The sequence below is a fragment of the Ooceraea biroi genome, chromosome 1, assembly GCF_003672135.1.
Source record: "Ooceraea biroi isolate clonal line C1 chromosome 1, Obir_v5.4, whole genome shotgun sequence".
Taxonomy (NCBI): domain Eukaryota; kingdom Metazoa; phylum Arthropoda; class Insecta; order Hymenoptera; family Formicidae; genus Ooceraea; species Ooceraea biroi.
The window spans coordinates 6,689,306-6,703,220 of record NC_039506.1 but is presented as its reverse complement, the minus strand read 5'-3'; the positions used below and the strand labels follow the sequence as shown (position 1 = coordinate 6,703,220).

The following is a 13,915-nucleotide window of genomic DNA, read 5'->3' as shown; positions in this document are numbered from 1 at the left end:
AAGTGCCTTTAGAAGCGTAATAAAAAAGAAATTTATAATCTTCTTTACAGAATCAAGAAAATTATAAATTTCTTTTTTATTACGCTTCTAAAGGCACTTTTAAAAGCTTCATTATATTTCTTTATTTTATTCCGAGAGGGCATGGGTGCAATTTTGTGCGTACAACTTGCCAAATTTTTGTAAAAAGCATTTTATTGTGCAAATATTGTGCGATGGCAGCACCATCGCAAAGAAGCGCGCCTCTCTATTTTAGGGACTTTAGGACAAACCCACTGCTTGTAACTTTGCGCGTCCACCGCATGAGGTCGCCAAGATCAATTTAAAAAGATCAGCAAAAATATCAATCGTTCGTCATTCTACTCTTGTTGAGTGACTCGTTCGGACTTAATTCTCGAGACAATTGAGAGGAAATTGCAGAAACATAGTTTATTTTTCAACTAATGCGATCACGAATTGGAAGAGCTTGTCTGTAAGTAATACTGCTCACAATGACGAATTAAATAAGTTTTGTTCCCGTATAATACGACTTCCAATATCGCGAATTTCTTGTAGTATACGTAGTACCTATTACTTAAATTTATTTGCACATAAAATATTAATACAAGTTCAAAGGAGTTGTAACCATTTACTGTGCATGTGCAAAAATAGTAAGAGTGGTCATATCGTTCACAATCTTCACATACTACGAAACACGAATTGGAAGGAACAATCTTTACAATCATTTTGTGACCGATCATACATTTGCGTTCTTTAATCGTTTTGCGATATCTAAATACGGATATAATTTAAACGCTGGCTTTAAGAATAAATCGCATATATGCTTTATTGATCGTGATACGCAGTATTGAAGCGCATATGATACTTGATGTGGGTAAGAGTAGCGTAAACTTCAATATTTGATTATCATTGCGAGTTTCATGATGAAGTGCGATTCAAAAGTCTTTTCTTTTCACTCGTATGCATAAATATATACACACGATCGCGTTTATCGTTCATATTCACACAAAGCAATTGCGCTAATTTTACATGCTATTAATATATATCAATAGTTATGTTGCATTAACAGTAACAATACATGAATGAGAGGTCTTTTTTACATAAAGCTGTTGCGTTGATTTATATAGCAGCGTACATGGTATACACAAGTCTGTGTATCGTAAAAGTGTTGAAACCTGTTTGTCACCCATTATCGATACGATATAAGATTTGTGTATGTATATTTGGTAATCTTCGCGTATGTTTGTCCAACGAGCTGAAGATCAAGTATACAGTTTTGACTAGTATCATCGCTGAATTCCAACTAGTAACAGGTTCAATCTCTCAATGTTGTTCCTGTCTAGATCTGGAGTTCAATGCGATGTGTTCTCGCAACCGTCTACAAAAACGAAATAAAGTAACTGCTCGCTTGTACAATGTACTCTCATGGATACATAATAGGCCCCAGACTGCTAACACTAATGCAAATGTCCAATTTTCATTGCCATTTTGTGTGGTTATAAATCGATTGGACTTTGGCCTCATTGGTGGAAGTGGTGTGGCCATACAACGCGCTTAATATGTATTAATCCATGGATTGTTTTGTATGGACTTGAGTTTACTGGATACCGCTTGTTATTTTTAGCTATATTCATCGTTAATTTGCGTGCAATATATGATTATGGTCTGTACACGTATGTATGCATAATCGTGAAAAATCAATACGACTTTAAGCCCAGACGTTCAGATTCTATAAGTCAAATGTTTTGTCTAGCAGAGAGAAATATAGGAATTTTAAAGGATTATGGGACCTGGGTATTCCGCTATTCCACTCACGTTTATGTAACACTACTCTTGTCATTTAAGTAACTGGGCTCTGAATTTATATTTATAGTATTTTAACAGATATTTCGAGATTTCCACATATGCAATGGATGTTAGGAATATAAATGAGATAGCTATGAAAGATGCAACTTTGGAAGATAGCGCACATAATCAAAAGGTTACTATGGATCATCAAGCAAGATCTAGTCCACAAAACGAGAATCAAAACTGGGACATACCATGTTCCGCAAAATTAATGAAATTAGATTATGGCACTGCATTGGTTATCAGTCCAGCACGTCCGATGATAGCCATTGTCATGAAATGGAAGACACTTGCATTGACAATAGAGATATCTTGCACAATGGTTTGCACAGTCAAGAGACTCTAGAGGATAACGGAAATATCACTCCTGATGACTTACGGCAGTTTGATGTGCTAGACGATCTAGATCGTCATCCAGAACAAAATGATGATGATGATTCTGATGGTGATTCAGTTTACGACGAAAGTATGGACTCCGAGGTGCCAGATGAAGAAATCGAGGCTATGCTAGAAGAAGGTATATCTAGATATTTGATATAGATCTAGATATATAAAGTTTTCACGTGAAATATGATGAATGTAAGCAGCAAGTTAGAATAATTCAAAGAATCTTCACTTATTCTGTAACAAATCTGCTATAAATTAATTTTTATATTATTTTTATATTCAATACATTTTTGTATTTAATATTTTATATATTGGATTGACTTGATTGGAGAAATTTGGAATTTTGCTAAAAAATCCACAGAGACTTTTCGGGCAATGCATATATAATATGTTAAGATATGCTTATGTATATTGCATACCATATATTATACACCAGATATTATTACACAAAAATAAAATAAAACAAAATAAAATTTATCAATATTTTTAATAAGATTAGTAAGCAAATTCTGATTTTATTTAAATATTCAGGTCTACCAGAAGAATTCAGAGGAAAAAGAAAAGACAAAAAGGATAATTTGCCTTATGAGGAAAAGGAAAAACTTGTTTGAATGGTATGAAAAAAAAACAGTATTATATTGCATTTATTTTGCTAGTCTTTATATTTGCTTAAAACAAGGTATTTTGATATAACGTCGTAATTATGTAATGCTGAGGCATCTTGTATTTTGATATTATGTGCAGAAATTGGACATAATCATTTTGACGTTTTGCCCGAGGGTTGGGTACAAGTGACACATAATAGTGGCATGCCATTATATCTACAAAAACAAAGCAGAGTTTGTACTGTAGCGAAGCCATATTTTCTTGGTCCGGGAAGCGTTAGGAAGCATGAAGTTCCTGTAAGTGCCATACCTTGCCTTCAGTACAAAAGAGCCTTAAAAGAAGAGGAAGAGGAACGAAGGAAAGAAATGGAACGAGCACCCAATACTGAGAATTGCAATCTCCCTAGTGCAAAGATAGAAACAATACAAGAGAATCGTGCTGCGCACTCACTAGATAGCGAAAGCTTAAGAAAATATTGTCAATCTTTGTTCCGTTTTAAATCTATCAAAGTAATGAGATTTCAGTGAGTATCGACACATTGAGATAATTATGATATAGAAAAGATTTCGTTTCTTTTACGTTCAACAATTTCTCTGTCGTAGATCTTGGTCAGCACGTCGTAAGTTCACGAAGAACAAAAAGCATCGTAAACAACTCGAGCGCCCAACTTTACCGGATGGTACGAAATTAATAACTTTCCCTGTAAGTAGTACTGGTTCGGGTGCCAGTGGAGCCGCCGCCGGCGACGATAATGGTCAGAGACCCGCGAAACACTGGATAATGAATCCGTCGGGCAAGAGTTACGTTTGTATCCTTCACGAATACGTGCAGCATGCGCTAAAGAAGCAACCAACGTATAAATTTAAGGAACTAGGTAAAATGCAAATATTTGATAATGCATAAAATGTGGTATACATGTGTTGTATATTGTATGTGTGTGTAGTATATCCAATATCTGTTGTGATATCATTGGGTAACAAAAGTTGGTAGCGTTATTTTAGAGAAATTCAAAAACAAAATTGTTATGTATATTTATTTATATTATATTTATTTATTTATTCAGCTACATATATGCCGTCTTGTTCTACTAACATTTGCTAGCTTCATGATTCCATCTTTCCAGAACTCATCATCTTTTTTCATTAAAAAAACACTTAAACGCTATGGACTTTTATTACAACTCAATACATTGATTAACAAAATTAACGTATTTTATTGCAGAAAACGCGGCGACACCATATTCCGCGGTAGTCTGTATCAACGATATGGAATACGGAAGTGGATTCGGCAGCAGTAAAAAGCAAGCAAAGGCTAATGCGGCCCGAAAAACTCTGGAAATTTTAATTCCTCAGATGAAGGATAAGATTTCCGGCGACAACGGTGGTGATAATGGATCAAACAACGCCAGTCGTACGATAAAAGCGTCCAGAGGGAATTCCGATGCAGATCTTTCATTTTTCGACGAGATTACCATCACTGATCCGCGCGTCGCGGAATTTTGTGCAAAAACCACGGAGCCTTCGCCGCACGCTATCTTGATAACTTGCCTTCAAAGGAATTACGGTTTGGGAGATATGCACATTAAATATTCGGTAAATACATTGAAGCATCAACGAAATGAATTTACCATGAAGGTTGGAAAGCATGAAGCTACTGTTGTAAGTATACTGCTGTCTAGTTCCCTTAAAAAAATCCGTTTAACGAATTATTGATATGTATTAAAAAATGTTGGTTCGCTGTACGCTAGGTATTTAAATAAGTAAGCATTAATAATTGCAGGTTTGCCGTAATAAAAAAGATGGAAAACAACGAGCGGCGCAAGCGATATTGCAACTTATGCATCCGCACATACAGTCTTGGGGTTCTTTGTTGCGCCTTTACGGGTCGCGAAGTGTAAAATCCTTCAAGGAAAAGAAACAGTTAGAGCAGGAGATCACTCTCTTGCAGGGCAAAGCTGCTGTTAATCAACCAAATCATGCTATTCTAAGTAAACTTAGACAAGAGATGCGTAAATTAGCCGAACAGCACGAAGCGATACAACCTATTGGTAAGTTTGTGTCACCGGATTTGCCAACAGGATCCGCAGCTAACTTGAACAATGTAGATTTATGAAAGAGCTAGTCAATAGATTTTATGGAATCTAATTGTAGGAGGAAATGTCTTTTGTAGATTGTAAGTTATCGTAAGATGTAACATCTTTTAAAAATTACATCTTCGTCTAATGAAGGGCAAATTATGATGTGCATAATTATGAAATATACGTTACGATTTTTTAATAAGTATTTTTGTATTTTATATCTAGATTGTAATAGCATTATTAAGCATTTCTTAAATGCTTTTCTATCCTTAGGTTGATTAGATCGAAATGTACACTGTCTTTACGTATTTTTTAACGAGATTATATTTAATCTAATTTTTAATAAGATCTTTATTATCGACCATAACTGGCAAATAGATTACAAAGGTCGCACAACGTGTGTGACACACGGTATTCGTCTCGGTTACAGGCAACTTCTTGATACAAGTTGTGCGTTGCGATCATGAGTACTGTTTGTCTTATTTATTATGGATATTTGTCATTTTTTACCAAAAATGACTTTATTCTTGCACTTGATAAGAACTTGAAATACAAGTCGAAACGTTGTGCGATCTTTGTAATCTATTTGCCAGTTATGGTCGATAATAAAGAAGATCTTATTAAATATTAAATTTACTGGCGATTCGAGGAGTTATTTTTAATCTAATTTTGCTTAATTCGAGAGATGCTTAATCCAAGCATTTGAAACAGTGCAATTATGATAATCGTATCATGATACATATGTATGACAGTATCTACTTCGTTTTATTTTTTCATTGAAACTTATTTTCTGCAATGTAGGAATTAAAATATAAAATTACCAAATTTTCTTCAGCGCAATTTAATATAAGATAGTATTTTAAACAAATTACGGTAATTTGTTCTTGTGTGTGAATCTAAAATATAAATATTTTAATGCATATCAATTGCAAAAGTCGATTTTGTAATCGATAACTTAAAATGTGTGATGTATGAATGCAAGCTCTTAATAAAATTATGTTACAAATTTTTGCTTTGTATTATTGATTGAAAACACTTAACACATTTAAAACGAATCCTGTAACTAGAATATAATTCTATACAAATTAATTGTTATACTGAATTGCGTGCATGCATACGTGTATGTGTGTGCGTGCGTTCTTCTGTGTAATGCATTCCACAGAGAAAGATAGTTTATTCTTTTACAGTCTTTCTCGCTCTCTCTCTCTTTCCGCTAAATATAATAAATGTTTAATTATAATTACAGCACACCTCACAAACAACATTATAACTTATACTTTATACCTCATATTTCATATCAATAAAAACATTTATGTAGCCAGAAAGTTGAATTCATTTATTTAAGTATCTTAATTTCATTAAACTGAAAATTGAGACTTTCTCTTCAAAAACTTTAATTTATTGTTTTCTTGATTATTTTGCTAATATAAAATCTAAAACATGTAATACACTTGTGGTTTTGATATGTATAGAATTCAAGAACAAAGTTGATATAACAATAAAAATGTAAAAAACAAATTAACCAATATAAAAAACTTTGATTCATAGTTGAAAGATATAAATGTCTCTGAAATGTACAATATAAAATACGAGATACTGAGACATGCAGGTATATGATATTCTATTGTATTACATTACAAAATATTTGCAATATATTAATACAGTTAATTTTTCTGACGATATGGACTATCACCTCAGTTTTGTTACAAAATGGATCAAAGATTTATTTGCTACAGCTCTGAATCACATTCATTACATATTCTTCATTATATTCGGTTGATCGGAAAGTCCATGCCAACCCAAAAAATTAGTACAAAATTTTGCGTTACCGCAAGATTTGCACGGATTGTTTTGGCAGAGTTTAGATGTAAAATTTTGTATTAATTCTTAACGCAGAGCTGTGCGTTTGAATTTTGCTAATGGGATTGGCATGGACTTTCTGATCAATATTGTATTATAATCTATTTTATCTTAAACTCACCTTCCGTTTTATTGTTCAGTTTTTGGAAAACGTCAAATTGTTCAAAAATTAATAAATAGTGCTGAAGTAGGTATTGCAATAACACAACTACTTTATATTTATAAACAATCAATTTTAATACAACATGGATTGCAACGAATCTTTTGTAATGGAAATTTTTAGTATTCTCGCATTCGCACAGTATTTACTTTCCTATATATCATTGCAGAAGATTTTATATATGATACGGTAATAGAGGTATCAACGCTCGTGAGATGATAGAACGGGTTGAATTGAAAAAAACTTTCTGTATCATTTTCCAGACAACCACGTAACATTTTGAGATATCAAGTAAAGAGGATTGTCAAATGATAGCACCTTGAGGCGGTAGGCGTAGTACTTTAAATAGGTAACTATTAAAAAATATGAGAAAAGGATGCCAATAGTGCATTATCCTTCTCCTTTTGCTGCGTATTTATCCTCGTCAATACAATTATGGTGTGCTGAGAGCACTCCACAACTTAGATGCATATCACCTTTGTGCGCAAAGCGTGCTCTCATTTGGGAATCCATTTTACTTAATATCTCAGAATTTTACATGCTTATAAAATGCAGGACTTGCTTCACTTAACTCGACCTGCTTCGCGAGCGTTGATATCTCCTTTATGGGCACTCTGTATATATTTTTTCCTCCAGGAAGATATATTATTTCTCTCTAGAATATATCATGTACCTATTGACGTAAATATATCAGCTATGTCGACTTATTTTACGAGAATATTTACAATTATAATATAAAGGAAAGCACATTCATTCTTACATTAAAAAATGGCACAGGTTTTGAAATATATCCGATTCGATATAGCACATATTTTCTCAAGGAATTGTAAATTATTGTAGAAAAATTGAGTAATATAAGTCTACATCGTGAATTTAAAGTGTCATTACTTATCAACTATGTATAAAATGCAACGACAAAAAAATGCGATACGTGTTCAAACATTGTATGTTTTAATTACATTATAAATGTTCTTTGACATTCAAGATACGAAACATATTAAAAAGTTAACAAATAAAGATACAGCTAAAAAATGGTTTATACGAGTTGTCAGTATTGAATATACTCTAATAATTACGTTCAATTACAAAGTTACAACAAGTTGTTAATCCATTGGTAACATTGTATAGAAATAAAATAAATTATCGATCAAGGATAAGATATAAAACTTTGAAAACTTAGCTATATAGATAATAATTGGGTACTTTGGTGTCTGTGTAGAACGAGACCTGTTTCATATTAGATACAATTAGAACCTCGTCAATGCGCACTTGAAACTACACGCACTTAGTAAGTTTGGAAGAAATTGAGAATGTTGTTTCGTCTACTCTTTCCTACATTGTCCTGAGTACGGTATATACACTAATTTCATCTGAATTTGATATATTTGAGGGTATCAAAATGGAAAATACTGAGCAAGCTTGAACGTTGTACTAAGGTCGTGCAGTTAAATACACACTGTCCTATTTTTACAACTATACAAGTATATACATGCATATCTCTTCCTTCGCTAGAGATTTATACAGGTAAGTCTAATATTTCAAGTTCACTCATTGCATGCACACGTTTATCTACCATGAACCAGGTCTTAATAACATGAATTATTCTTCTTACAGGAGTCCACGTCTACATTAAAATTGCATATGCATGTATTACCGAGCAGTCAGAAAACGTGATTATGTGAATAAAAAGTGTATTTATAAGAACTATATTATTCCTGGTTATTCGATCAAAATTACTTAAAACTATCCAACGCATTTTTAAGAAAGCATTATATAGTGGTATCACAGGTACTGCTACCGGATAGGGCCATCTTTGAAAGACTAGAGAGACTCCGTCTGGGACTGCTACCTCCAAGGAAGCTACTGCTAGACTCGGAGAATATTTTACGGAAGCTGTAAAGTCATAATAAATTATTTACATTATAAGCAGATATGAGAGAATACGTATTGACATATCAAGCACGTACAATTTACGAATACCGGATTCGGATGACTTTTTCCAAGGTGCATCATCTGGTTCGTAAGGAAGCGGCCCCTGTACGGGTGCATCTTTGTCATCCTCTGGACTATTATATAATATACAAAGAGTATAAATTTTATATAGCGAAGGATTCTCTAGCATCTAGTTTATCCTCAGGAATGTCATTACATTACATATTACGTTATAAAAAAAAATACAGGACTATCTATGGACACAAGAAAATATTTATAAATCATGCTTGCGCAGAATGTCTATTGTTCATTGACTCACATTTCAGGCTTTGGTCGGTAGAGTTCTAGCTCGTCTTCTAAATCCGAAACTCTTGCTTTCAATTCGTTCCGTTCATGCAAAATCTCTTTCAATTCAGCAGTTGTAAATCTGGGTCGATCGGGATCGTCCAAGTCATAAACTGCCTTATTTGTTAGATCGGGGTAGCCTTGTAATTTACTTAAATCTTCGTTTTCCTTCTTAGCCATGCCAAGTCGACCTCGGAGGTTAATCAGTTCTCGATTCTGATCTTGCAACTGAGCTAAAAAGTCAGCTCTTTCCTCCACCAAACCTCGAGCCTGCATTTGCGCTTGTCGTTGTTTACGTTTCAATTCTCGCCCAAGTACGGTAAGTTTCTCCACTTGTGCAGTCAACTGTGCAACACAATAAGATAGACTTTTGTTATTTATAGCATATATAATAAAATTTAACATCGTGTCAATATTTATATATAACATTTGTGTTTGAAATATAATCATAGATATTGGGTCAGTCAAAAAGTTTGCTCCGATCTTTGCGTCTTTTTACTTTATAAGCATTCAGTAAAAACATTTTTATTCAATAACCAAGTAATCACCATCTCTGTCTATGATCATAGATTACTGGTGATTACCTGATTGATGAATAATTTGTTTCTATCGAATGAAATGAAGTAAAGTTTGACAGAAAAACCGAACCAAAGTTTTTGACTGATCCAATATTTAGAACCCATTATGAGTAAAAACTTAATAAGCATTATAGTAATTGTGCATACTTATTACGTAATTTATATTAATCCTCAAGTATAAGCATGCAATTTCTGAGATTATATCCTACATTCCAACTTGTCTTATTAGCTTATTTTTGGTTTTTGTTCTATTTTTCTTTCTATATTTATTGATTTTAGCATAGAAATTTCATCAATTTTAAAGATGCATTGCACCGTTACTTAAAATCCACTTTTATACTTGAGGATTAAAAGGCTTTTTTAATCCTGAGATTAAAATTCAGTTGATCAACAAACAATTGAGATGTGTGCGTATTGACGTAGGTACTAAAACTTTTACATTTTCAATTTCTGCAGTCTTTTGTGACAGTTCTCGATCTCTAGCGCGAATCTGATCTCTCTGTTTATCTATCATGGACCTTAAATGCTGCAAAACAGCCACATCGACTTCCTGACTAGCTGTAATGGCTAAAAATTAATCCAAACAGGTAGTTAGTTTATCCAGTTCGTGGTTCGTTAAAAATATCTTAGCATTCATTGGATTAGTAAAGTATTAGTTGCGGTGTTAGTACTTGTTTGTTTACTGCCGTACTGACTATCACTACGAGATTCTTGCAACGCTTCGGCCAATCGTCTATTCTCCTCCTGCAATCTAGTGACCATGGCTACTAAATCACGAGATTCCTGTCTCCAATGTTCTTCGATCTGCTCTAGTTCCTGAAAAATCAAACAGAGACAATGCGTAACTGTAAATCAAGATCATATCAAAACATGCAGCATGACGTGATGTAATTGCATAAAAATCACAACTACCTTTTCAAATCGTTGTCTATCTTCGGCCTTGCCAATCTTGTCGCTTTCAAGCTGAGAGATTTTGGTGCTTAGCTCCTGCACCATGGTGTTCTCACGCTCGTTCTTGGTGGCGAGATTCTCCAGCAGCTCCAAGGCGTTTATCACCTTCGGCATGAGATTGGTCACCGACTCCACTCCGAACAGGTCGATGAGCTTCTCGCATTCCTTCCCTATCTCGGACGCGATGTCGTACACGTCCACCACCGACACGTCAGACGCGACTGAGTATTCTTCCATTTTGCAAGTCGCGCTATTCCTCAGGCAAAAAGGCATGAATACAAGTTTTACCGCTTGTCACGCCGTTTACGCACAGACCTGCTCAACACACCACGGAAGGGAGCTCGTACGGAGATGTACGTCCACCGGAACGTTCACCTACGAATCCGAATGTTAGAATTCAAACGCATCTACGACTGTAATCTCGATAGGGGGATCGTGGAGCCTGCAATCGGCGAGATTACAGTGTCACAGCCAACTTTGCAGTACTCCTCGTGCACGTGCGCTAGATGTACGAGCAAGCGGACCTATCTTGGAGCGTTTACAATGAAATAAACTGCGTGACTTAGGTGTGGCGTTAATTATCAAAATAACAGTTCGCTCCGTTAGTGTCGTTCGCGGTGGACGCTCGCGTCATGCACACTGATCGTTTTTCTAGATCGAATACCAGCTCGGAAGGCGTAGCACGCTCCGGTGATATCATAGCAGTTCCATCAAAATGTCATATTTAAATTCCCATCGCATACACATCGAAACGGCGGAGCAGATGATCGAGATTACTCACGGCATGCGCGTGTGTGTGTGCGCGCCGATGACAAATTCATCGAGCTCGCAGCCGAGAGCAACGCCTTCTCTCGGTGCGTTGCGAAACGTTGGAAATGGAGCGATTGTCCGTCGACCATCGATACCTCCTTTTTCATCACTCTTCGTAAGTTCAATCAGTATACTAACGACGTCGTTTCTAAATAAATCTCAACGGGAACAAAAATTTAACTGCTAGATTTTATTAATTCTGTTTACAAGCACCTTACACGTACAGACAATTTTTCTAGCACAGAATTCAAGAGATAGATATGGACAGAACGACCGATATCTTTTTCTCTGATAAGAGAATTCGCAACTAATCTTCATTAAACAGCGAAGTGATTAAACCGATTAATTGTAAGAATTGAAGATTTTGAAAGATGTCTCGTGTCAGTTTCAAAATCGATCCATGTCACATATGTTGCATTCGATATATCGAGAATCTCGATATGACTCGATGAGATTTTGTATCGCGACTTTACGCAATTACAAGATTACGAGAATCGTGTTACTTGCCATGACAATGGCTCCTGATAACCATAGGAATATAAATTGTTGGATCGTTAAATATATTTAATGTGTCCGTATATATTCGCGAACACATAAATCCTACTTGGAACAATATAAGATTGTCTCGTCATCGTAATATAGTATTAAAACATGAGTGAAGCGAAAGAAAATAATTCAATTTTGATCATTCGAATGGAGAAACTCTTGGGAGGCATTGCAAACAAGATACAATCGGTAATTAACAAACTTTACTTGATTTCAATAACGCGCTAAGTCTAAAAACAATTGTACAGCTCGCGATTGTCAATAGAATAAAATTTAAATACCCACTCGAGTCATTGCATTATTATTATTATCATTTAATAGATTGAAAAACATGGTGCTCAAAATTCGCCGTTGCTTTCAAGAGATCATTGATCTCATTGAACTTTTTAAAAACTGTGTTATATCTCAAATGAAAAGAACTCCGGAAGAAGAACGCGTGCACGCTATCAATTTGCTTGATTACCAAACAAAAATAACAGAAACGTCATCGGAAATAGAAGGTAAGTTTGATTATATATTTTTACAAACTTATTATTATTCTCAATTATTTCGTGCGTGAATTAAAGTATTGAACGGTAGTTTTACAGAGAACATATGAAGAACAAGATTTAAATACTGAGATTTGTGTGAGTGATATTGTTACATGCATAAATAATGAAGAACAAATAATGAGAAATATCAGAGAAACATCAGAAGTGGAGATACCAAAGGAAATGTATTACAGAGATATAATGCTATTTTTATTATTAATTAAATAAAAAGATTGACGTCTTTAATAATATTTAGGTGTACAAATTAATTTGATGCTTTTTTCTAAAGAAATTGAGCGTTTCTTCAAAATATTTGCCTTCATTTTTTAATATTTTTTCTCATCAATAACTAACAACTCTCTCTCTCTCTCTCTCTCTCTTAAAAAAAGTAAATAAAAACTCAATTTCTTAGAAAAAGAAAACATCGAATACCTTATATTATAAAATTTTACAATAATTTTTATATCATTTTACATACAACGAATTTTGTGACTGTTAGAGAGGAGTCAATGCAAACGATGTTAATTATAAAACAACGAGAAGAAGAACGAAAAAAACAATTGCAATCTGAAATAGACGCAACAGAGCATAGATTGCAGGAAATCATGAAACGTAATGCGCTAAATGAAAGAAAGCTTCACGATATGTGGTGAATGTAACACAATTTCCATATCATTTCATAATATGTCCATACTCCAAAATAAATTCATATCAAAAGCATTTGATCAGAAAAAAATTTAATTAAAAAACAATTTAATGAGAAACATAGATAATTATTTACTAATTGATTTTATGTTGTAGCGCTGAACTCGAACGGAAGTACACAGATTTTCTCGCTAAATACGATTGCGATATCGGCGCATCCTATACATTAAGAGAGAAATTGTTGAAAGATTACGAAGCTATTAAAGCAGAAACGAAGAAGATGGAGGTTCGTAATTTTTGATCTCAAAAATAATACATAACATTTTAGAATATTATCAATTTCATACCAGGATCAGTTAGTCATACAACGAGAATTATACATACGATACAACAAAGAGCGGGAGATTGCGCTGAGGAAAGCCTTTACCGAAAAACTAGAGTTCTTTAGACGAACTCGAGCTGCTAAGATCATCCAAAGAACATGGAAGACGTATCTTGAGCGTACTTCTCTAAAGAAACGGAGAAAAACGAAAAAGAAATAGTTATCTGCTACCGCATTTTTTCTATCACCTTTTAATCAACTTGAGTTTTGAAAATAGCCAGAAGTTACACGGAACCAAATCAGACAAATACGGGAGGTGTG

At 34.2% G+C, this 13,915-nt stretch overlaps 2 protein-coding genes and 1 pseudogene across 3 annotated transcripts; 2 read left to right on the top strand and 1 right to left on the bottom strand.

The window, feature by feature from the left end:
• Positions 1-307: 307 nt before the first annotated feature.
• LOC105286765 (microprocessor complex subunit DGCR8) lies at positions 308-5,923 on the top strand. Its single transcript, XM_026975220.1, is given in 8 exon segments — positions 308-469; positions 1,882-2,101; positions 2,104-2,362; positions 2,764-2,862; positions 2,977-3,361; positions 3,441-3,712; positions 4,060-4,496; positions 4,618-5,923. Coding segments are annotated over 8 exon segments (2,034 nt in total). The 5' UTR covers positions 308-440; the 3' UTR covers positions 4,951-5,923.
• A 694-nt stretch (positions 5,924-6,617) lies between these two features.
• LOC113563560 (RILP-like protein homolog) lies at positions 6,618-11,562 on the bottom strand. 2 transcript variants are annotated; one of them, XM_026975218.1, is made up of 7 exons: positions 11,406-11,561; positions 10,703-11,116; positions 10,462-10,606; positions 10,230-10,357; positions 9,187-9,557; positions 8,903-9,001; positions 6,618-8,828 (listed from the first exon to the last, which is right to left on the bottom strand). In XM_026975218.1, exons 2-7 carry the CDS (start codon positions 11,012-11,014, stop codon positions 8,705-8,707), a joined length of 1,179 nt encoding a protein of 392 aa, XP_026831019.1. In that variant the 5' UTR covers positions 11,015-11,116; positions 11,406-11,561; the 3' UTR covers positions 6,618-8,704. The 2 variants fall into 2 exon arrangements, with proteins under 2 accessions (XP_026831019.1, XP_026831020.1); XM_026975219.1 differs by having other exon boundaries at positions 10,486-10,606; positions 10,703-11,562.
• Positions 11,563-11,692: 130 nt separating this feature from the next.
• Positions 11,693-13,832, top strand: LOC113563561 (annotated as a pseudogene).
• The last annotated feature ends 83 nt before the right edge of the window (positions 13,833-13,915 follow it).